This window comes from Theropithecus gelada, chromosome 19 (genome assembly GCF_003255815.1).
Source record: "Theropithecus gelada isolate Dixy chromosome 19, Tgel_1.0, whole genome shotgun sequence".
Classification (NCBI taxonomy): Eukaryota; Metazoa; Chordata; class Mammalia; order Primates; family Cercopithecidae; genus Theropithecus; species Theropithecus gelada.
This window is the reverse complement of record NC_037687.1, coordinates 27,253,905-27,278,232: the sequence shown is the minus strand read 5'-3', so window position 1 is coordinate 27,278,232 and position 24,328 is coordinate 27,253,905. Positions and strand designations below refer to the sequence as shown.

General features: G+C 51.2%; 1 protein-coding gene across 3 annotated transcripts in view; it reads right to left on the bottom strand.

Moving 5' to 3' along the window:
* The window catches only part of MYH14 (myosin heavy chain 14), a 104,582-nt gene that overhangs the window by 63,784 nt on the left and 16,470 nt on the right, over nucleotides 1-24,328 (bottom strand). For 2 of the 3 annotated variants that reach the window (XM_025367122.1, XM_025367123.1), the window contains exons 3-11: nucleotides 24,160-24,316; nucleotides 18,720-18,747; nucleotides 18,491-18,593; nucleotides 17,663-17,686; nucleotides 16,165-16,257; nucleotides 15,544-15,607; nucleotides 13,118-13,216; nucleotides 11,380-11,520; nucleotides 1,701-1,796 (exon numbers count right to left, since the gene is read on the bottom strand). In XM_025367122.1, coding sequence (XP_025222907.1) covers nucleotides 1,701-1,796; nucleotides 11,380-11,520; nucleotides 13,118-13,216; nucleotides 15,544-15,607; nucleotides 16,165-16,257; nucleotides 17,663-17,686; nucleotides 18,491-18,593; nucleotides 18,720-18,747; nucleotides 24,160-24,316 — 805 coding nt within the window. The remainder of the gene's footprint in view (nucleotides 1-1,700; nucleotides 1,797-11,379; nucleotides 11,521-13,117; nucleotides 13,217-15,543; nucleotides 15,608-16,164; nucleotides 16,258-17,662; nucleotides 17,687-18,490; nucleotides 18,594-18,719; nucleotides 18,748-24,159; nucleotides 24,317-24,328) is intronic. The other variant, XM_025367124.1, reaches the window with a different exon arrangement.

Below are 24,328 nucleotides of genomic sequence, written 5' to 3'. Positions count from 1 at the left end.
AGGGGGGGAGGGAGGGAGGGAAAAAAGGAGAGAGGAAGGGAGGAAGGAAGGGAGGGAGGGGAGGGAATCCCAATACAGTTCTGTCTAAAAGAAGGAAGGAAAGAGGGAGGGAAGGAGGGAGGGAGGGAGGGAGGGAGGGAAGGAGGGAGGGAGGGAGGGAAGGGATCCCAGTGGAGTTCTTGTGAATAATCTGAAAATTATCCCCAAAGCATTCAGGGGAAGAAAAAAAAAGCAGGTTTCAAAACAGTTTGCAGGGCCTGACTCCAGTTTTGTAAAACAAATGAGTAAATGTGTGTGCAGGGCACAGCTGCCGGGTGCCTGTGTACAGAGCCCCCAGCTGCCTCAGGTAAGGCTGTTACCAGCAGCATCGTGGGGTAATGCATCCTGTCCTCCTATTTTCTGTGCTGTGCAGCTCTTAGAAATGAGCCTGTCGGATTTCATAACCAGGACAGAAAGCTCTTGCTGTCTCCAGGGGAAGAGGGGGTGAAGCACGATTCCATTTCTGTGACAATCTATATCCACAGTGATACAGACACAGAACAAAGCCCAGAGAGACACATCCCAAAATGTGAGCAGCAATTATCTCTGGGGGCATGATTATGGGTAATTGTCTTTCTTTTTCTTCCTTTTTTTTTTTTTTGGAGATAGATTCTTGCTCCGTTGCCCAGGCTGGAGTGCAATGGCACAATCTCGGCTCATGGCAACCTCCACCTCCCAGGTTCAAGCAATTCTCCTGCCTCAGCCTCCCGAGTAGCTGGGACTACAGGCGCTCGCCACCATTCCCAGTTAATTTTTGTATTTTTAGTAGAGAAGGAGTTTTGCCATGTTGGCCAGGCTGGTCTCGAACTCACGGCCTCAAGTGATCCACCCGCCTTGGCCTCCCAAAGTGCTGGGATTACAGGTGATTATGGGTAATTTTCTCTCTTCCTTTCTATTTTTCTGTCATGCCGCTTTTTCCCCTTCCAGCTTGTATTATTTTATAATAATAAACATAGCTATTTCTATTTTGGTTTAAAGTAGGGGATATTGACTATAATTCTGTTCTTGAAAGGCAAAAGGAAGTGTCTCTGCAGAGCACAGAGGCTGGAGAAGCTATGCCAAATGCTAATGGTGGCTCCCTGTGGGGCGAGAGGGTCTGGGAGGATGGGCTCCTGCTGTTCCCCTCTGTCGTGCTGCTGTGGTTCACTTTCACACTTTTAGAATCAGGAAAAGAGCGGTCGATGTTATTTTGGCAAAGACTCAGCAAAAAGCAGGAAATCAGCCAGGTACGGTGGCTCATGCCTGTAATCCCAGCACTTTGGGAGGCCGAGGCGGGCGGATCCCAAGGTCAGGAGATTGAGACCATCCTGGCTAACATGGTGAAACCCGTCTCTACTAAAAATACAAAAAGTTAGCCGGCGTGGTGGAGGGCACCTGTAGTCCCAGCTACTCGGGAGGCTGAGGCAGGAGAATGGGGTGAACCTGGGAGGTGGAGCTTGCAGTGAGCCGAGATCACACCACTGCACTCCAGCCTGGGCGACAGAGCGAGACTCTGTCTCAAAAAAAAAAAAAAAAAAAAAGAAGGAAATCAGAGTGATCCTGGGATGCAGACAGGTGTGGCTGGAAGGGAGATACTTTCTATGTGGGACAGGGGTGCAGGAGGGCTGGGCACCACCTGGGCGGGGGCTGGGGGTCGTGGGCAGGCAGGCCGGGGGCAGTACCTGTGTTGTCAGGCATGGTGGCTTGATCCGTGTTCCGTTCCCTCTTCAAGGCAATGTTGCCAAACTGCAGAACTGCTGAGACCATCCGCAGCATGGCTGGGGACACAAGGACAGAGGTCACATGTGGCTCTGGACCCTGATGTTTGGTCTTAACTGGCCCCTTAAAAATGTAACTTAAAAAGCTTAAGGCAAATTATATCACCACCCCTCAGCTTAAAATCCACTTGTGGGCTCGGCATGATAGCTCGCACCTGTAATCCCAGCACTTTGGGAGGGCGAGGCGGGAGGATCGCTTGAGCCCAGGAGTTTGAGATCAGCCTGAGCAACACAGCAAGACTCCATCTCCAAAAAAAAAAAAAAAAAAAAAAAAGACTCCATCTTTGACACTGGGCAGGCCTTGAAATATGTGAACAGATCAGTGAATTCTGGTTTGAGTTTATTATATCTGAGGTTTGCCCTATCGCTATGATACTTAACCAGTGTCTGCTTACGTTGTGTATTTTGTGAAACAGTGCAAATAGAATTTAAAAGGACTTAGGGAAATGAACGAAGGTCTACAGTGATATGGAAAGACTTCTACCACAATGAGTGAAAACTAGCGGCTTACTGCTATCTATGTGCAAAAGGGCGGAAATATAAAGTATAGTCGATTCTTGTGACTTGCACTGGTTAGCATAGGTTAGCATAGGTTTATGAATGTAAATACGTATGCACAGCACACATACAGAGAGGGACACATACTATAGACGTCCAGCTCCAGGAACGTTTACAAAGCCAATGTGTCTGTGGAACCGGCCTCTCCAAAGCCCTCTTCCCTCACTGAACACGGATGAATGTCACAAACACACGGTCGAGTGAAAGAAGCCAGGTGAGAAAGTGCACACCATGTGATTCTATTTGTAACAAATCCAAGAAGAGGCAACACAACTCCATACTCTTAGAATTTGGAATACTGGGCCGGGCGCGGCGGCTCACGCCTGTAATCCCAGCACTTTGGGAGGCCGAGGTGGACAATCACGAGGTCAGGAGATCGAGATCACCCTGGCTAACACGGTGAAACCCCGTCTCTACTAAAAACACAAAAAAATTAGCCGGGCGTGGTGGCAGGCACCTGTAGTCCCAGCTACTCAGGAGGCTGAGGCAGAAGAATGGCATGAACCCAGGAGGCAGAGCTTGCAGTGAGCCGAGATAGCGCCACTGCACTCCAGTCTGGGCAACAGAGCGAGACTCTGTCTCAAAAAAGAAAAAAAAAAAAAAGAAGAAGAAGAAGTCAGAATAATGGTTACCTTGAGGGGGTACTGGTGGTGGGAAGGGACATGGGGGGCTCCCGGGTGCTGAATATACAGAGTGTTCCCTCCCAAAACTCCCCCAAGCTGGATGCCAAGGGCTTGTGCTCATTTTATTGGTGTATATACTGTACTTCAACACAAAGGTGGTTTAGAAAAAGGTGTGTGTGAGTGCGGGTGGGAAGTCGGTATTTCTTCTGGAATACTCTTGCCAAAAACGTGTAACTAGAATGTAATCGCAGGGAAACAAACCCAAATAGAGACGGAACAACCAGTCTGTAATCTTCCAAAGTGTCAAAACCATGAATGATAAAGAAAGACTCAGGAAGAGTTCCAGACTGAAGGAGAGTAAAGAGATGTGGGCCGGGCGCAGTGGCTCATGCCTGTAATCCCAGAACTTTGGGAGGCCGAGGCGGGCAGATCACAAGGTCAGGAGATCGAGACCATCCTGGCTAACACAGTGAAACCCTGTCTGTACTAAAAATACAAAAAATTAGCCGGGCGTGGTGACGGGCGCCTTTAGTCCCAGCTACTCGGGAGGCTGAGGCAGGAGAATGGCGTGAACCCAGGAGGTGGAGCTTGCAGTGAGCCAAGATTGCGCCACTGCACTCCAGACTGGGCAACAGAGCGAGACTCCGTCTAAAAAAAAAAAAAAAAAAAGAGATGTGATGACCAGGAAAAAAAGAGAGCAAGAGGGCTGGGCACAGCGGCTCAAGCCTACAATCCCAGCATTTTGGGAGGCTGAGGCGGGTGGATCACCCGAGGTCAGCAGTTCGAGACCAACCTGGCCAACATGGAGAAACTGCGTCTCTATGAAAAATACAAAATTAGCCGGGCGTGGTGGCGTGCACCTGTAACCCCAGTTACTCAGGAGCCTGAGGCAGGAGAATCACTTGAACCCGGGAGACAGAGGTTGCTGTAAGCCGAGATCAGGCCACTGCACTCCAGCCTGGGGAACAAGAGCGAAACTCTATCATGCGCAAGAGAGAATTTTTTTTTTTTTTTTTTTTTTGGAGCTGGGGGACAACTGGTGTAAGGTCTGTGGACTGGATAATGGTACTGTGCTGAAGTCGATTTCCTGGTGACACTGCGGGTCTGTGGTTGTGTAAAAGAATGTTCTTAGGAAATACACACTGATGTTTTCAGAGGGGGTGACAGGATGAATAACAGCCCCAACAATACCCATAACCTAATCCCTGGGACCTGTGAATGTGATCTTCCATGGCAAAAGGGACTTTGCAGATATGATTAAATGAAGGATCCTAGGCCGGGCGCGGTGGCTCACACCTGTAATCCCCACACTTTAAACGGCCAAGGCGAGTGGATCACTTGAGGTCAGGAGTTCAAGACCAGCCTGGCCAACATGGTGAAACCCCGTCTCTACCAAAAATACAAAATATAAGCTGGGTGTGGTGGCGAGCGCCTGTAACCCCAGCTACTCGGGAGGCTGAAATGGGAGATTTGCTTGAACCTGGGAGGCAGAGGCTGGAGTAAGCTGAGATTACACCACCACACTCTGCTCCAGCCTGGGCAACAGAGCTAGACTCCATCTCAAAAAACAAACAAACCCATAAATAAAGAAGGACACATCCTCACAGACCCACAGCACATCTGGCCCAGCAAACTTAATGATCATTCCTTAACATCAGCTTAGACCCCGTCCAGACCTGGCTTCCCTCAATGGCCTTTGAAATGGCCTCCTGGCCGGGCGCGGTGGCTCAAGCCTGTAATCCCAGCACTTTGGGAGGCCGAGACGGGCGGATCACGAGGTTGGGAGATCGACACCATCCTGGTTAACACGGTGAAACCCCGTCTCTACTAAAAATACAAAAAACTAGCCGGGTGAGGTGGCGGGCACCTGTAGTCCCAGCTACTCTGGAGACTGAGGCAGGAGAATGGCGTGAACCCGGGAGGCGGAGCTTGCAGTGAGCTGAGATCCGGCCACAGCACTCCAGCCTGGGCGACAGAGCGAGACTACGTCTCAAAAAAAAAAACAAATAAAATGGCCTCCTGCAGTTGGCTTACGAAGCTGTGTTTGTGCCAGGCCCCGGGGTGCCTCTGATGCCCTGAGGACTTGGCAGTCAGCTCTTGTTGCTGACATTAGACTCGCCCATCACTAGCAAGCCCGGCCTGCGGACACCTCATGTGAGAGGCCGGCACGCCTCCCTGTGTCCCAGGCTACCTGCTGAACCTCTCAGCATGGCATTTATGGTGCCAAGGGCTGGCAGGTGGAGATGTGAAGTGGGGAAGGAGATGGATGGACACCCTGCATTGATTGGCCCCAAATGCTTTCTGCCTTGGGCTCCCTGTGGGTGACACTGAGGTGTCCGCCTCTCTCTCTGGATCATGGGCTGGCTTTGGGGTCAGATGTGGATTCCACCACGGCTCTGCCTCCTCCTCCTGAATTGGGGTGAGTCCCAATTCAGGGTCAGGGAGGGTCAGGGAGGTGACAGGACACCCCACCTCCCTGACCCTCTGTCTCTTGTCAAAAGAAGAGTCTGTGAAAAGGTTACCAACTCCACCCTTTGTAAGCAAAACACAGAAAGCAACTGTAATGAGAGCTCATTCATCCGCCACATCAGTAAACACAAAAAAGCTTCCAGCCATGGTTGCTGCGTGCAGGTGGATACACAGGTGCTCCCCATATATGGCTGGAGGAACTGGAAACTAGCGCCACCCTGTGGATGGCGACAAAGTAGATTCTCTGCAATTTAAAAAATGCTCATGGCCGGGCAGGGTGGCTCACGCTTGTAATCCCAGCACTTTGGGAGGCCGAGGCGAGTGGATCACAAGGTCAGGAGACCGAGACCATCCTAGCTAACGCGGTGAAACCCCGTCTCTACTAAAAATACAAAAAATTAGCCGGGCGTGGTGTCGGCGCCTGCAGTCCCAGATACTCAGGAGGCTGAGGCAGGAGAATGGCGTGAACCCGGGAGGCGGAGCTTGCAGTAAGCCCAGATCGCCGCACTCCACTCCAGCCTGGGCGACAGAGTGAGACTCCGTCTCAAAAAACAAAACAAAACAAAAATGTCCAGAATAGGCAAGTCCGTAGAGACAGAAAGCAGAGGAGTGGTTGCCAGGGGCTGCGGACAGGGCCTGGCGGGATAGCTAAGGGGCATGTGTTATCTTCTTGGGCTACTGAAAGTGTTCTAAAAGTGACTGTATGATAGATGCACAACTCTGTGAATATACAAAATTCTATGGAATTGCACAGTTTAAATAGGTGAATGGTGTGACATGTGAATTATATCTTAAAGCTGTTCGATTCTTTTTTTTATGCTGAACACAAACAAGAATCACAAATCTCTTTGGACATGGCATTTCTTTTCTTTTCTTTTCTTTTCTTTTCTGTTTTGGAGACAGTCTTGCCACCACACCCATCTAATTTTTGTGTTTTTAGTAGAGACGGGGTTTCACCATGTTGGTCAGGCTTGTCTCAAGCTTCTGACCTCGTGATCCGCCTGCCTCGGCCTCCCAAAGTGCTGGGATTACAGGTGTGAGCCACCACGCCCAGCCGGCATTTCATTTCTGAGAATTGTACCTACAGGTCTGTTTCCACGTGAGCACAAGAACCTACTTACAAGGATATTCACAGTCGTTTGTTTGTTTGTTTTGGACCCAGAGTCTTACTTTGTCACCCAGGCTGGAGTGCAGGGGCGTGATCTCGGCTCACTGCAGCCTCCACCTCCCGGGCTCAAGTGATCCTCCCACCTCAGCCCCCCAAGTAGCTGGGAGTAAAGGCGCCCACCACCACGCCCAGGTAATTTTTTGTGTTTTTTGTGAAGACGGGGTTTCATCATGTTGCCCAGGCTGGTCTCAAACTCCTGAGCTCAAGCAAGCTGCCTGCTTTGGCCTCTGAAAGTGCTGGGATTACAGGCGTGAGCCACTGCGCTGCCTTAGTATTTTTTTAAAAAATTGTTCCAGTAGTGGCCGGGCGCGGTGGCTCAAGCCTGTAATCCCAGCACTTTGGGAGGCCGAGACGGGCGGATCACGAGGTCAGGAGATCAAGACCATCCTGGCTAACACGGTGAAACTCCGTCTCTACTAAAAATACAAAAAACTAGCCGGGCGAGGTGGCGGGCGCCTGTAGTCCCAGCTACTCGGGAGGCTGAGGCAGGAGAATGGCGTAAACCCAGGAGGCAGAGCTTGCAGTGAGCTGAGATCTGGCCACTGCACTCCAGCCTGGGCGACAGAGTGAGACTCCACCTCAAAAAAAAAAAAAAAAAATTGTTCCAGTAGTAATGGAATGGAAACAACCTAAGGCTCTATCTGCAAGGGATTGGTTGAAAGAATCATAGTTTATTTAAACAATAAAACCTCACGCAGCTGCAAAAAGGAGTGAGGTCCATCTGTACATTTTGTACCAAAACTATGGCCAAAATATACCAGTCAGTAGGAAAGGGCAGTGGGTGGATGGAGAGGGAGGGTGGTCCAGAGCATCCTTCCATGGGAATGATGAGCTGAGTAATTTGTGTCTTTGTTTTGGGGTTTTTTGAGATGGGGTCTCATTCTATCACCAGCCTGGAGTACAGTGGTGCAATCATAGCTCACTGTAGCCTCCTACTCCTGGACTTAATCCTCCCACCTCAGCCTCCCAAGCAGCTGGGACTACAGGTGTGCACCACCACACCTGGTTAATTTTTTTTTTTTTTAAATTTTTAGTAGAGACAAGGTCTCACTATATTGCTCAGGCTGGTCTCAAACTCCAGGCCTCAAGTGATTCTCCCACCTTGGCTTCCCGAAGTGTTGGGATTATAGGAGTGAGCCAATGATGAGCTGAGTATTTAACTCCAGCACTGCCTGGCCCAGACTAAACTAGGCCAGAGTGCTGGGCCAGGGTCCAGGGGGGTCTCCAGTGGGAGGGTAGGGAGCCAGCTGGAGCAACCAACATCCAGGAACTTTTTTTTTTTTTTTTGGATGGAGTTTCGCTCTGCTCCAAGCTGGAGTGCAGTGGTGAGATCTTGGCTCACTGCAACCTCTGCCTCCCAGGTTCGAGTGATTCTCTAGCCTCAGCCTCCCGAGTAACTGGGACTACAGGTGCACACCACCATGTCTGGCTAATTTTTGTATTTTTAGTAGAGACGGGGTTTCTCCATGTTGGCCAGGCTGGTCTCGAACTCCTGACCTCAGGTGATCTGCCTGCAGCGGCCTCCCAAACTGTTGGGATTACAGGCATGTGCCACTGAGCCTGGTCGGGACTTTTGAACCAACAGAGAAATCGCTTCACGTTTTTTTTTTTATCACCACAGTGATGTTGACAGCTGAACATCAGTTGTGGGGCTAGAGAATGCCTCCTCTTATAGAAAAATAATATGTGTCTTTTCTTATATTCCTAAAATATTTCTGGAAGGAGACACAAGAAGCTTAACAGTGGGGAACTAGGGCCAGGGAAGAGCGGGAAGGCTTGGTTTTGTCGGTACGACCTTTAGCCACATTCAGGTTATGTCACTACATGCATAGGTTGCTGCAAAGTTTTTATTTCTGAATTCCAAAAATCAGAGCTGCTGCCTGCACCCGCCACACAGCAGGGCAGCTGCCAGGAGGGTCACATGAGCTCATGGTGACAAGAGGCCAGGCAGGACCTAAGAGGACAGGCTGGGAGGCCCAGGTCCCCATTGCAGCCACAGTCTGAATTTGTGTGCCAGATGCCCAGCTGCGGAGTCATGCAGGCCGGGGAATTATGCAACCACGGTTGGGAAATGCAGCGGGGTGGGGGTGGGAGAGGCCCGAGACCCTGTGTCAATAGGCCACAAGAGGCCCGGCTGTTTGCAGCCTGGGTAGACAGCCAAGCTACGCTCCATTTCCAGCCCTTCCAATCCGGCCCTGGAGCCAACAATAGCTCCTGGGGCCTCCCACAGCGCCAGAGGCCAGAGGCCAATTAGACCCAGAGGCAGCCCCGGCTCAGCCCCGGAAACACCTAAAGGTTTTTCTTTGGAGGGCTTGGTTAAAAGAATCATAGTTCGTGCAAACAATGAAACATTATGCAGCCTCTGAAAAGGCGGAGGTCCACCTATGTACTTGTTATGGACTGAATCATGTCGACACCACCCCCACCTAAAAAGGTATGTTGAGGATTCAAACCCCAGGACCTCAGAATGTGACATTATTGGAAACAGGGTCATTATGGGCGTAATGAGTAAAGATAAAGTCATACCGGAGTGGGGTAGGAGGCTGGGTGTGGTGGCTCATGCCTGTAATCCCAGCACTTTGGGAGGTCAAGGCGGGAGGATCACTTGAGGTCAGCAGTTCAAGACCAGCCTGGCCAACTTAGTGAAACCCCGTCTCTATTAAAAGTACAAAAAAATTAGCTGAGTGTGGTGGTGCACGCCTGTAATCCCAGCTACTTAGGAGGCTGAGGCAGGAGAATCGCTTGAACCTGGGAGGTGGAGGTTGCAGTGAGCTGAGATTGCGCCATTGCACTCCAGCCTGGGCAATGGAGCGAGACTCCATCTCAAAAAAAACAAAAAGGTTGCGGGGGCGGGGGAAGTGGGGATTTTGGACATAGATGCACACACAGGGAGCTGCCATGTGAACACAAAAGCAGAGATCAGGTGATGTGACTATGAACCAAGGAATGCCAAAGATTGCCAGAAAACTACCAGGAGCCCAGGGAGAGGCCTGGAGCCGATTCTCCCAGGACCAACCACCCTTGCTAACACAATGATCGGGGGAGAGGCCTGGAGCTGATTCTCCCAGGATGAACCACCCTTGCTAACACGATGATCGATGATCAGGGGAGAGGCCTGGAGCCGATTCTCCCAGGACGAACCACCCTTGCTAACACGATGATCGGGGGAGAGGCCTGGAGCCGATTCTCCCAGAACGAACCACCCTTGCTAACACGATGATCCCGGGCGTCTGGCCTCCAGGACCACAAGACGATCAATTTCTGTTATTTTAGGCACTTGGTTTGCGGTACTTTGTTAACCTAAGCAAACTAATGCAGCACTGAAACACAGCTGCTGTCAAAACATGCTGTTTGGCGAAAAAAGTGGGGGCACAGGCTGGGCACAGCAGCTCATGCCTGGAATCCCAGCACTTTGAGAGACCGAGGAGGGTGGATCACCTGAGGTCAGGAGTTTGAGACCAGCCTGGCCAACACGGTGAAATCCCGTATCTACTGAAAATAGAAAAATTATCCAGGCGTGGTGGCGGGCGCCTGTAATCCCAGCTACTCGGGAGGCTGAGGCAGGAGAATTACTTGAATACGGGAGGCGGAGGTTGCAGTGAGCTGAGATCGTGCCACTGCACTCCAGCCTGGGCGACAGAGTGACACTCCATCTCAAAAGAAGAAAAAAGGGGTCGGGCACAGCACCCTGACACGGGGGTGATGAGCTGAGCACTTAACACCAAACAACCAGTGCCGCGCAGCCTGGGCCAACCTTGCAGCCCTGGGCCAGCATCCTGGGCTTTCCCTAGACCCTCAGCAGCCTCCTTCTGGTCTCAGCACCACCCACTCCAGCGTGTCCCTCACACGGCCCCCGAGGGGTCTTCTTGTTCCCAGAGCTGACTTTGTCCAGCCCCTGCTCCCAGCCCTCCCACAGCTCCCCAGCACCCCAGGGTAAAGTCCCAACCTCCTAGGCTGGTGTGTGAGACTCCTCACCCCTCTGCAGCCCCACCACCAGAAGTGTCAACCCCTCAAATATGCCACCCCTTTCCTGCCTCAGGGCCTTTGCACAGGCTGTTCCCTCTGCCAGGAACGCTCTTCCCCCGCATCTCCAGTGCTCATTCCCTCACTTCCTCAGGACTTCACTCAAACATCCCCATCTCAGTCCACCCTCCCGTGAGCCCCTGCTTAAAGCTGTGTCCCTCCCTCCCCAGTCCCCTGGTTATCTTTCTCCATGGTACTCATGGTCTTTTTTTTTTTTTTTTAGACAAGAGTCTCACTCTGTTGCCCAGGCTGGAGTGCAGTGGTGCAATCTCAGCTCACTGCAACCTCCGCCTCCTAGGTTCATGCAATTCTCCTGCCTAAGCCTCCTGAGTAGCTGGGATTACAGGTGCCCACCACCACGCCTGGCTAACTTTTTTGTATTTTCAGTAGAAATGGTGTTTCACCATGTTGGCCAGGCTGGTCTCGAACTCCTGACCTCAAATGATCCACCCGCCTCGGACTCCCAAAGTGCTGGGATTACAGGCATGAGCCACCGCGCCCAGCTGCACTCATAGTCTACCAACAGGCCATGTGATTCCTTATTGACTTGGTTGGGGGCTCTCATTTTGTCAGCTTCCCCAAGGCAGCGATGTCTGTGAGTCTCATGTCCTGCTCTGGCCCTAGTGCCTGCACCGAGTAGGTGCTCAATAAACACTTCGGCAAAGAGATCAGGGCATCAATGGCCAGGTCCCCGGCTCTCTATAGGTGCCCCCCACCCCTGGCCTCCACGGGGCTCACTCACAGATGATTTCCTCGTGGGTGAATCCCAGGACCCGCAGCGACTCCAGCGTCTCCTGGAAGAGTTCCCGCTCTTGGCCGGGAGAGGATGATGGCCCGTTGGTCAGGAACCGGTACTGGGAGCAGGGCTCGAGGAGGAGGTCAGCTGCAGGGGCAATGAGCGGGGTCAAGGTCAAGGGTGGGCTGTGGAGTCGGACTCATCCTGGATTCATCGGTGGCAATCCCAGGACATGCCACAGTATCTCTGTCAAGCAGGTGGAGGCCTTTACTCACAAGTGTGGTGGGAAGGGTCAGGGGTGGAGTGGGCGTTTAGCACCTATGAAACCACCACTCTCTCTCTCTCTCTCTTTTTTTTTTTTTGAGACGGAGTCTCGCTCTGTTGCCCAGGCCGGAGTGCAGTGGCGCGATCTCGGCTCACTGCAAGCTCCGCCTCCGGGTTCACGCCATTCTCCTGCCTCAGCCTCCTGAGAAGCTGGGACTACAGGTGCCCGACACCACGCTCGGCTAATTTTTTTGTATTTTTAGTAGAGACGGGGTTTCACTGTATTAGCCAGGATGGTCTCGATCTCCTGACCTCGTGATCCGCCCGCCTCGGCCTCCCAAAGTGCTGGGATTACAGGTGTGAGCCACCGCGCCTGGCCTTTTTTAAAATTTTTTTAGAGACAGGATCTTACTCTGTTGCCCAGGCTGGAGTGCAGTGATGCAATCACGGCTCACTACAGCCTCAAACTCCTGGGCTCAAGCAATCCTCCCACCTCAGCCTCCCACATAGCTGGGACTACAGCTGTGTGCCACCACGCCCAGCTTATTATTATTATTATTATTTATAGAGATGGAGTCTCACTATGCTGCCCCGGCTGGATTGGAATTGCTGGGCTCAAGCAATCCTCCTGCCTCGCCCTCCCAAAGTACTGGGATTGCAGGCATGAGCCCCCGCCCAGCCTATACCACTCCTCTTTGCTCCCTGCGCAGGGACTTTCGAGTCTCTAGAAGTGCCCAGAGCAGGCAGGGGCCACTGGTTGGCAGAAGCAGGGGGGCTGCAGGCCCAAGTCAGCACAAGCCATGTGATGGCAGGGGCCGGCGCCCAAGGACATGTGGTCTCAAAGGCCACAGTGAGTGGGAACCTGGATGAGGAGGCGCTACGTGGCCGCAGGAGGCAGGAAGCGGCCTCAGCCACCAGGAGGAAGGAGCCAGGAGCAGAGGGAGCCGCAGGGCAGTGCCAGCCACTGCAAACAGGAGCCAAGGGCGCTTGGGCAGCCAGAGGGCAGGAGAAACAGGGAGCAGGGACAGGAGGACTCCGGCAGGAGCCGTGGCCTAGGAGCCAGAGCAGAGGGGAGCACGAGGCAGCAGGAGCCGAGAAGCAACACAAACCAGCATCGTCAGGAACCAGGAGGAGCCTCAGCAAAGCCGGAGTCACCCGCCGGAGTGAGGAGAAGCCGCGCGAGAGAGAAGCCACGGAGCTTCGGAAGCGAGCGTGAGCAGGAGCCACCAGGCGGCGGGGGCTGCGTGGCCTTGACAGCGGGCGCGAGCCAGACCCGGGACAGAGCTGGAACCAGAGCGCAGCAGAACCCACCGTGCGACAGACGCCACTACGCAGGGAGAGCCGGGGCTGCGGAAGCCTCATGTGAAGTCGGTGTTTGACGGAGATTAGAGCCCCCCCCTCTTGCTTCCTCCCCAGAGGGGGTCCCCCAAGAGACCCCACCCTCTCCCTGGTGAGCAGGGTGAGACGGGGCGGTACTGACCTTTGAGCTGCTCTCCAGCGCCCCCCAGCAGCTGGTAGAAGATGTGGAAGCTGCACTCGTCCTTGGCCTGGCGGATGGCCCGCGACTTCTCCAGCAGGTCTGGTCATAGCGAGTCAAGGTGCTAGATAGAGGGGAAGGGACGGCCCCGACGCTGCCAGGCCACTACAGGAGCCTGCCCTGCCCACGCTGCCTCCTTCTCGCCTGTGGAGCAGTGGAGTCGTTCACAGCCCAGGCTAGTGACTTTGCCACTAACTGGATGAGCAGCCGTGCTGATGTCACATAAGCACTTGTGCCTCAGTTTCCTCATCTACCTGTTCAAGGGGCTCAAAAATAACACCTTTATGAGACCTTCCTCTCTCTCTCTCTCTCTCTCTCTTTAGAGACAGGGTCTTGCTCTGTCTCTAAAAAACTCATCAATCCTGTGGGTGCGGTGGCTCACGCCTGTAATCCCAGCACTTTGGAAAGCTGAGGCAGGTGGATCACCTGAGGTCAGGAGTTCAAGACCAGCCTAGCCAACATGGTGAAACCCCATCTCTACTAAAAATACAAAAATTAGCCAGGTGTGATGACAGGTGCCTGTAATCCCAGCTACTTGGGAGGCTGAGGCAGGAGAATCGCTTTAACCTGGGAGGAGGAGGTTGCAGTGAGCCAAGATTGCGCCACTGCACTCCAGCCTGGGCGACAGAGTGAGACTCCGTCTCAAAAACAAAACAAAACAAAACAACCCCTCATCGATCCTGGATGAGTTGCTGTGAGGATAAATGACTTACTGTGCATGAAGCACTCTGAACAATGCCTGGTTCAAAGTTACCCGCGGGTGAGAATGTCTCCTGCCATTAGTACTCTCCCAGCCTCAGCTTTCCCATGCAGATACCTCAGCTCCCATCTTCAACTAGACTGTCTCTGCATACTCTCCCTCCTAAGAAAGTCACGTGTTAAACTTACATATTAAAAGGTGGCAAGACTCTTGTTTTTTGTTTTTTAGACGGGGTCTGGCTCTCTTGCCCTGGCTGGAGTGCAGCAGCACAAGGCACTGCTCACTATAACCTCCGCCTCCCCAGCTCAAGCGATACTCCCACCTCAGCCTCTTGAGTAGCTGGGACTACAGGTGTACACAACCATACCTGGCTAATTTTTAAATTTTCTTTATTTTAGTAGAGATGAGGTCTCACTGTGATGCCCAGACTGGCTTCAAATTCCTGAGCTCAAGCGATCCTCCAGCCTTAGCCTCCCAAAGTGCTGGGATTATAGGCATGAGCCACTGCACCCAGCCAAGACATCTTAGAGTAAAACAAAACACCAGACACTTTGCTTAACCCTTCAAACTCCTGGCCTCAAATGACCTACCTGCCTTGGCCACCCAAAGTACTGGGATTACAAGCTTGAGCCACCGTGCCTGGTCACTAATTTAATCACTAATTGCTAATAACAATAGCTTGTTCTTGAGTGCCTGCTATGTAGCAGGTGCTGTGGCCAAGCATTTAACTCCAAAATCCTCCAAGCCCCTCTAGGGTAGGTTCTACGTGCCTTCTCCTTCTACAGAGGGAGAAACTGAGGCAGGGAAAGGCCAAATCACGTACCCAAGTCCCCAGCATCTCAAAGTGGCAGAACTGGGATTTGAACCTAGGTTGGTACGATTTCTTGGCCCATCCTCTTAATTTCTGCACTCCCAGAGTGCCTGTGTTTTATCGTTTAATTTCCTTTAAACACCCATATGCCGTCTGAACAGAAAAGGGTGAACACAGCCGGCCTGAGATGCTGCCCTGGAAAGGCCTGCTGGCCAGGTGGGCCCCTGGCTAACGTCTGCGGACCTGGATTTCAGGAGGGTTCCAGCATCCTCTAACAGGATGAGAGGGGTTCGCTGGGCCTAAAGGGTTTGTGCAAACACCCTGGTTTACACTGATCACCTGCTTTCCTCCTGGGAATGTGGAATTTAGGTTCATACTAAGGGCGGGGAATGGGGGTACAGCAGGGATGTGACACTGAGTCTCTCTGCGCTTCTCTGGGACAGCATTTCATAAGTGTTGCCCCACCTGGTGTCCTGTGTGCCTCTGCTGGAGAGGGTTCTAGGAGCCTGTGCCTGGTCCCCGGGGGACATGGCCCCACGTGCCTTTTCCCTTTGCTTACACTGCTGTATGTCATTTCACTGTCATGGGTCACCATGAGTGCCACTGCAGGCTGAGTGCTGGGACTCCCCTTATGGCTGAACTGGGTGGACACCAACCCACCACCCCATAGCAAGGCTGTACTGGCCTCATACACACCAGAAGTCCCACCCTCCCCTCCCCATGCAGATGCCGCCTGAGCACCCGGTCCCATCTGAGTAGCAGGGAGGGGGTCCCTGCGGTGGGAGGTGCTTCCCATACTCAGTGCTGTCTGAAAGGCTGCCCCCTCGGCTGCCACCCCCATGGGCTGTGACAGGATACAGGTCTCAATGTTGGCGCCCACGATATACCCAGCAACGTCGAAGTTGATGCGGATGAATTTGCCCTGGGAGAGACCAAGGTGGGTGGGCTTCAGCGGAGGGTCCCCTTCCCCGCTCAGACCTGAAGAACAGCCCAAACCCCACACCCACTACTCCCAGAGCTGGGGCTGCCTCCGCACTTCCTTGCTCCCTCTGCCTGAACCCCATCCTATGGTGAGTCCCCAGCGAGGGACTCCGTGGGAATTCAAGGTCTTGGCTCCTTGGACTTCTTTCCCCAACCCCCGGTCCCCAGCTGCTCCTCCCTTGGAATCAGGCACCCAGCCTCCAGCCCATTCTCCCTCAGACCCAGGAGTCCAGACCCCCAGCCCCTCCTCCCTCAGACCCAGGAGTCCAGGCCCCCAGCCCCTCCTCCCTCAGACTCAAGAGTCCAGGCCCCCAGCCCCTCCTCCCTCAGACTTAAGAGTCCAGGACCCCCAGCCCCTCCTCCCTCAGACTCAAGAGTCCAGGACCCCAGCCCCTCCTCCCTCAACAGAGCCACATGTCTTTCCCCCTGAAGTCCACTCCCAGGTTCCCAGTTCCTGTATCCCTGACACAGCCAGCACTGCCCACCCCTGGCACTCACGAATCGGGAGGAGTTGTCATTCTTCACCGTCTTGGCGTTGCCGAAGGCCTCTAGGATGGGGTTGGCCTGAAGCAGCTGCCGCTCCAGCTCACCCTGCCAGGCACAGGAGATGATGCATGAGATCAGTGAGAATGGGGCAGGAGGCCAGGCCAGCCCAGCTCAGGCTGTGTCGCCAGTTGGTTGAGTATCTGTGTGTGGGGGGCCTTTGTGTGTCTGGGTGTGTGCCCACTTCCCATATCCGGGTCTTGCCCATCTGTCTATTGTGAGGGGAAGAGGGAAGCATCTCCAAGACATATTGTTAAGTGGAAACCAAATCAAACCAAGCCAAACAACAAAACAAGTTGCAGAACAATGTCTACAATGTTATCCCATTCATAAAATATGAATTAAGGAAGAAACACCACAAAACAAGACTCTTAAATCTACAGATATATACATGTTTGTAAACATATGGAGAAAGGTCTGCAAGGATGCACACCAAACTGTCAACAGTATAAGGCACTCCAAGGAAGGGGACTGAGGGGAGGAAACAGGAATTTCATTTCATCTGATTTGTTGTTGTTACAATGAATATGTACTCATGTGTTGCTTGTAGAAATTCTGGAGTGCAGTGGCATGGTCATAACTCATGGCAGCTTCAAATTCCTGGGCTTAAGGAATCTTCTCACCTCAGCCTCCTGAGTAGCTGGGACTACAGGCAAGCGCCACCATGCCCAATTAATTTTTAAAAGTTTTAGTAAAGATGGGGTCTCACTCTGTTATCTAGCCTGGTCTTGAACTCCTGGCCTTAAGCAATCTTCCCACTTCAGCCTTCCAAAGTGTTGGGATTATAGACCTGAGCCACCAAACCCAGCCTAGAATTTTTAACCAAGGCAAAAATCTGTATCACCTATGTAAAGTGCTTCAAGCAGTCTGGCACATAATAGGCCTTCAAAAAATAGTGGGTTCCTAGCCCCACCAGGCTACTCCTTGGCAGGAACCCTACTCCAAACTTCCCTCCAACCCCCTTAGTGTCAGAGCCTGGCACACAGTAGGTGCTTCATAAATGGCAGCCTATGTGTGTTTTCTCAGTCCACGTCTTGCTTGTGTTAAGATGACATGATCTAGCTAGGTGGATGCTTTGTCAAATGAAAAAAGATACACAAAGTGAAGGGCACACGACTTGGCACACCGAAGAACACGGGGCATGCGTGTATTTCCCTTGCTACACTGTCTACTCTCTGGTTGTGTGCACGCAGCGTCTGTGGGACCCGGCTGGACATGTTTAGCAGATCAGTAATAAGTGGTAGTTTCGTTCTCTGGATTGTTTCATGTTGGTGTCTGTGGCCCATCTGCACACACACAGCAGAGCCTCCATGAACAGCACTGGGGGGGCAGGGGGATCCCTGGTAGGTGGGACCACTGCTGCCTTGGGCCCTGTCTACCAAGAAGATCATGCACTGGGTGGCCGGGAAGGCATTAGGGGCAGCAAGACTGGAGGTGATCCCCTGCTACTCACATAAGACACGGTGCTGACGGAGGCCTGAGGAAGTCACGGGACACGAGACACGGACCAGGACACAGCACATGGAACGTGGACAGACACACAGGTGAACCAGTGATCTCGGGTGGTGGCATGGGGGGTGGGGGAAGGGGAACTGGGGAAACTGGGCGTGTGGAGTAGGGTGGCCTGGGGGACCACACGCCTGGGTTTGAATCCCACTTTACCTCCTTTATTTAAAAAAATTTTTGTAGAGATGGGGTCTCACTGTATTACCCAGGCTGGTCTCGAATTCCAGGGCTCAAGTGATCCTCCTGCCTCGGACTCCCAAAGTGCTGGGATTACAGGCATGAGCCACTGTGCCCGGTCCCCACTCTACCTCTTCCTGGGTGTGTGACCAACAACTGACTCACCCCTCCCATGCCTGGGCTCTTCATCTTCAGCGCAGAAAAACAGCACCCACCCCACCCAAGGGGTAAGTAAGGCAGTGGGAGAACAGGGCTTGGAACAGTGGGGGGCACCTTGTAACATTCGCTTAGACGACAAACCCGGCCATCATGATCACCTAAAATCAGGCTTGACACAGTAGGTGCTCAGAAAATAAAGCACCTACTAAGTACTAGGAGCCATTCCGAGAGTCAATGAGACCAAGACTGACCCTCACACCTCTGTGTCCCCTGACTCTGCTTCCAGCCCCACCCTAGGCACACAGTAGGTGCTCAGGTGGCACAGGCATCCAGGAGAAGGTCCTCCATGAGGGGAAGAGGCAATCGTGAGGAAAGCCCAAGATGGAAGGGGCGATGCTGTGGCAGGGCCCAGGGGGTGTCCCAAGGCTGGGGTGCTTACGGGGACACCCGGCTCCTTCCTGCCCTTCGGCGATGATGCCACATGGGCGAGGTACTGGATGACTTTCTTGGTGTTTTCCGTCTTCCCAGCTCCAGACTCTCCACTGTGGGGATGACAAGGGGAAGCAAAGGGGTTGGCGATGACCCACCTGCCCTGGCCATTTCAAACACAGCCACGCCCCACCCGGACCCCTCCCTCCTCCTCCAGGAAGTCCTTCCAGATTACTCACGTGCAGAGAATGGACTGGTCCTCACGATCTGTAGGGGACAGAGTGGGGGGATATGTCATTTGAGAGAGTCTCTAGCAGGGCCCTCTGGTCCCTTACACTCACTGCTGCCTTTTTAAAATTATTCCCAAGGAGTGAGGAAAAGCTTGGGTCTTGATGTATAACACTCCTGGATTCTAATTCCCCATCCAGCTCAGCCCCTTGCTTGCTGTGTGACCCTGGGAAAGCAGCTGCCCCTCTCTGACCTTTGGTTTCCCCACCTGTACAATGGAGACAGCCTCCCTCAACTGAACAGAATAGGATTCACTCAGCAACCTCAACATGAGACCCTACTGTGTGCCACCTCATGCTGGGCATGTGAGATTCAAAGACAGGAGCAAGGTCCTGTGATACAAGGTATCTACCCCAGCGCCCACCCTGGGCCTAACACAGCCATTCCACAACCGCATGCTGACCACCTACTGAGCGCCAGGCATGGAGGGGACTGGGGAGCTGGCAGGGTGTGTGCCCCTACAGAGCTTTCACTTAAGATGCAGGGGACAAAAACCTACAATCAAACAGCAATTAGCACTGGGAAGAAAACTAAATCAGGAATAGAATAAAGCAGTGGTTCTTAAACGGGGGCAATTATGTCCTCTATTCCCGTCAGAAGACACCTGGCGATGTCTGGGAGGGATTTTTGGTTATTACCCTGAGAGAGGGGAGTTCCATGGGCACTGAGTGGGTAGAGGCCAGGGGTGCTGCTAAACACCTACAATGCCCAGGACAGCCTCCTACGACGAAGAATCATCCAGCCCCAAATGTCGATAGACCCAGGATTCCAAAACCCTGGTGTTAGGTAATAAGAATCGACTTGGGGGAAGGAGCAGGGAAGGCTTCTCAGAGGAGGTGGCATTTCAGGTAGAGAGCACAGCCAGGGGAAAGGCTCTGAGTCAGGGATGTTTGAGAGACAGAAAGGCCAGTGAGGTTGGGGGATGGGGCAGAGATGGCAAGTGGTGTGATGGGTTTTATTATTTTTTTTTTTTTGAGACGGAGTCTCATGCTGTCGCCCAGGCTGGAGTGCAGTGGCTGGATCTCAGCTCACTGCAAGCTCCGCCTCCCGGGTTTGCACCATTCTCGTGCCTCAGCCTCCCGAGTAGCTGGGACTACAGGCGCCCACCACCTCGCCCGGCTATTTTTTTTGTATTTTTTAGTAGAGACGGGGTTTCACTGTGTTAGCCAGGATGGTCTCGATCTCCTGACCTCGTGATCCGCCCGTCTTGGCCTCCCAAAGTGCTGGGATTACGGGCTTGAGCCACCGCGCCCGGCCGGTGTGATGGGTTTTAAAGCCATGATTAGGCTAGACACAGTGGCTCACGCCCGTAATCCCAGCACTTTGGGAGGCCAAGGCCAGCAGATCACCTGAGGTCAGGAGTTCAAGACCAGCCTGGCCAACATGGTGAAACCCCGTCTCTACTAAAAATACAAAAATTAGCCAGGTGTGGTGGTGCCGCCTGTAATCCCAGCTACTCGGAAGGCTGAGGCAGAAGAATCGCTTGAATCCGGGAGGCGGAGGTTGCAGTGAGCCAAGATTGTGCCATTGCACTCCAGCTGGGCGACAAGAGTGAGACTCCATCTCTAAATAAATAAATAAAGCTATGATCAAAGAGTCTGAATGTTTTTTTAAGCAGGACAGACATCCTCTGGGTGTCTTCAAACCAGGGAGTAAGCTGCATCCAGTAGGACCTCAGACTTGGCAGCCTGGTGTAGGGGACAATATACACACAGATTCACCACCCAGCTGTCTCTCTGACTTGCTGCGTGTCCTTGTGCCAGTCTCTGAATTGCTTTGTGCCTGTTTTCCCATCTGAAAAATGGGGCTCAAAACAGCTGCCATCTCACAGGGCTGTAGTCAGAATTCAGAATGTTCAAAATGCACCCAGCACAGTGCACAGCACAGGAGGAAATATAACACGGTGTGACATACAGGGAGGCGGTGGTCGGGGGCCCTGGGTTCGAATCCCACCTCAGCATACATCCACCAGTGTGACCATGGGCAGTGACTGCTTTGCTCTGTGCCTCAGTTTCCCCGTCCAGAAATCAGGGACAAGGAGATAACCTATTTCATAGATTTGCTATGAGGTTAAATGAATTCATCTGGCAGAAACTGATAGACCTGCCAGGAGAAATAGATGAATCCACTATTCTACCTGGAGACTTCAATATTCCCATTTCATACTCTCATTTAATATGCATATTAAATAAGCATATTAGGCTGGGCGCGGTGGCTCATGCCTGTAATCCCAGCACTTTGGGAGGCTGAGGTAGGCGGATCACCTGAGGTCAGGAGTTCAAGACCAGCCCGGCCAACATGGTGAAACCCTGTCTCTACTAAAAATACAAAAATTAGCTGGGCGTGGTGGCATGTGCCTGTAGTCCCAGCCACTCGGGAGGCTGAGGCAGGAGAATGGCTTGAACCCGGGAGGTGGAGGTTGCAGTGAGCTAAGGTCATGCCACTGCACTCAAGCCTGGGTGACAGAGTGACACTCTGTGAAAAAAAATAAATAAATAACAGCATAATATGTTTACAATATTATGCTATTTAATATACCATTTAAGTTAATATGTTATACTATTTAACACATTATTATACTTATTGAATATGCATATTAAATAGGTATAATTTATTATATCAACATTACACGTATATAATAATAAAATAAATATAAAGTATAATAAATATAAAGTATAATAAAATAAAAATGAAGTATAATAAAACAAAATAAAGTATAATAAAATAATACATTTATTGAATATGCATACTAAATAAGCATAATATTTTCACAATATTACACTATTTAAATATATACATTTAATTGTTTGTGTTTAATATGCATATTCAATAAGTATAACATATTCATATTCAGGCCCTGAGGTAGGACTGGATTAGGGACGTTTGACAGGAAGGTGGGTGAGGCTGGGGTGTGGGACAGAAATGGTGAGTGGCACAGACGGGTTTTGAAGTCATGACTGAAGGGTCTGAATGTTGTGTACTATTACATGGGGTTTTTCCTTTTGTAACAAAAACTTTTTTTTTTTTGAAACGGAGTCTCGTTCTGTTGCCCAGGCTGGAGTGCAGTGGTGCCATCTCCGCTCACTGCAAGCTCCGCCTCCTGGGTTCATGCCATTCTCCTGCCTCAGCCTCCCGAGTAGCTGGGACTACAGGCACCCGCCACCACGCTTGGCTAATTGTTTTTGTATTTTTAGTAGAGATGGGGTTTCACCACGTTAGCCAGGATGGTCTCGATCTCCTGACCTCGTGATCCGCCCACCTCAGCCTCCCAAAGTGCTGGGATTACAGGCGTGAGCCACCGCGCCGGCCTATTATATGTTATATGATGTAAATAGATATAATATTTAAATGTTTAATAGATATAAACAAATAAATACTAAATATTTATTAAAATAGATGAAATATATCAAATATATAATAAGGGCATTATATATATAATAGATGTTAATCATGTAATTTTGCCAAGACTGATCTATGTTGTCATGGTGTGAATGGTGGCCCCTTGGATGGATACCCTTGTTCAGTGTACAACCTGCCCAGCTGTACACAACTGCCTTGTGCTGCCATCTGTCTAAGGGGCTACATTTACCCCATGACAATGGAGATCAGATCTACAATTCAACAATAAGTGTTGAATGAACGAATGAAACTCTGGGAATTACTGTCTCAAGGGAAATGTTCACAGAAGCCCCACACCCAACAAATATTGTTCAGAGAAAGAGTGAACAGAGATCTTTAAAGAATCTCCATACTGTTTTCAATAGTGGTTGTATAGTTTACATTCCACCAGCAGTGTAAAAGTGTTCCCGTTTCACCATATCCACACTAACAGGTGTTATTTTTTTATTTTTTAAAGATGAAAAACAGTATGGAGATTACTTAAGGGGCCAAAATTAGATCTATCATTTGATCCAGCAACCCCACCCTGGGTATCCACCCAGAGGAAAAGAAGCTATTATATGAAAAAGACACTTGCACACACATGTTTATAGCAGCACAATTCACAATTGCAAAAATATGGAATCAGCCTGAATGTCCATCAACCAACAAGTGGATAAAGAAATTGTGAGATGTGTGTATATACATATACACATATATATACACACACACACATATATATAAGTATTCCATGGTGTCTATACACACACACATATATATCCCATGGTGTGTGTGTGTGTATCTATATCTATATCTGTATCTATAGTATATATAAAGAGAGAGTATATATCCCATGGTGTGGGTATATATATATTTGTTATATACACCATGGGATATATATACGTACATACACCATGGAATACTACTCAGCCATAAAAAGGAATGAAATAATGGCATTCACAGCAACCTGGATGAAATTGGCGACCATTATTCTAAGTGAGGTAACTCGGGAATGGAGAATCAAACATTGTATGTTCTCATTTATAAGTGGGAGCTAAGCTCTGAGGATGCAAAGACATAAGAATGACACAATGGACTTTGGGGACTCAGGATGAAGGGTGGTGGCGGGGTGGTGAGGAATAGAAGATTACACATTGGGTGCAGTCTACACTGATCTGATGGCAAGTGCACCGAAATCTCAGAAATCGCCACTAAAGAACTTTTACATGCAACCAAACACCGCCTGTTTCCCAAAAACTATTGAAATAAAAAATAAATAATTTTTTTTTTTGAGGCAAAGACTTACTGTGTCATCCAGGCTGGAGTGCAGTGGCGCGATCTTGTCTCACTGCAAGCTCCACCTCCTGGGTTCATGACATTCTCCTGCCTCAGCCTCCCGAGTAGCTGGGACTACAGGCACCCACCACCACACCCGGCTAATTTTTTTTGTATTTTTAGTAGAGATGGGACTTCACCTTGTTAGCCAGGATGGTCTTGATCTCCCGACCTCATGATCCGCCCACCTCGGCTCCCAAAGTGCTGGGATTACAGGCGTAAGCCACCGCGCCTGGCCAAAAATTAACTAATTTATTTAAAAATAAGAAAAGAGGCCAGGCGTGGTGGTGCACGCCTGTAGTCCCAGGTACTTGGGAGGCTAAGGCACGAGAATCGCTTGAGCCCAGGAGGCAGAGGTTGTAGTGAGCCAAGATCGTGCCACTGCACTCCAGCCTGGGTGACAAAGCAAGACTCTGTCTCAAAATAATAATAATAATAATAATAATAATAAATAATAATAATAAAGAGACAGTGAATATAGAGATAGGTAAAAAGACTCTGGGACCTGGCACCTCACCCACTCAGGCCTCTACTTGTGTTCCCTCCAGCCCCATAAGAAGCCGCACAGAGTCAAGTCCCCAAGCTGTCATTTGACCTGGACTCTGGCTTCCGGCAGCCCCAGGTCAGGCCCCCGTTGAAGAGCTGCCTCGCTGGCCTGCAACCCCACCCAGCACTCACCCTGCAGCATGCTCCGATAGGCCCCCTCGGTCACTGCATACACATGAGGTGGCACCTCGTGGCGCTTCTTGCCCCGGTACATCTCCACAATGGCTTCTGTGTAGATGGGAAGCTGCTTGTACGGGTTGATGACCACACAGAAAAGGCCGGAGTATGTCTGCAGTGGGTG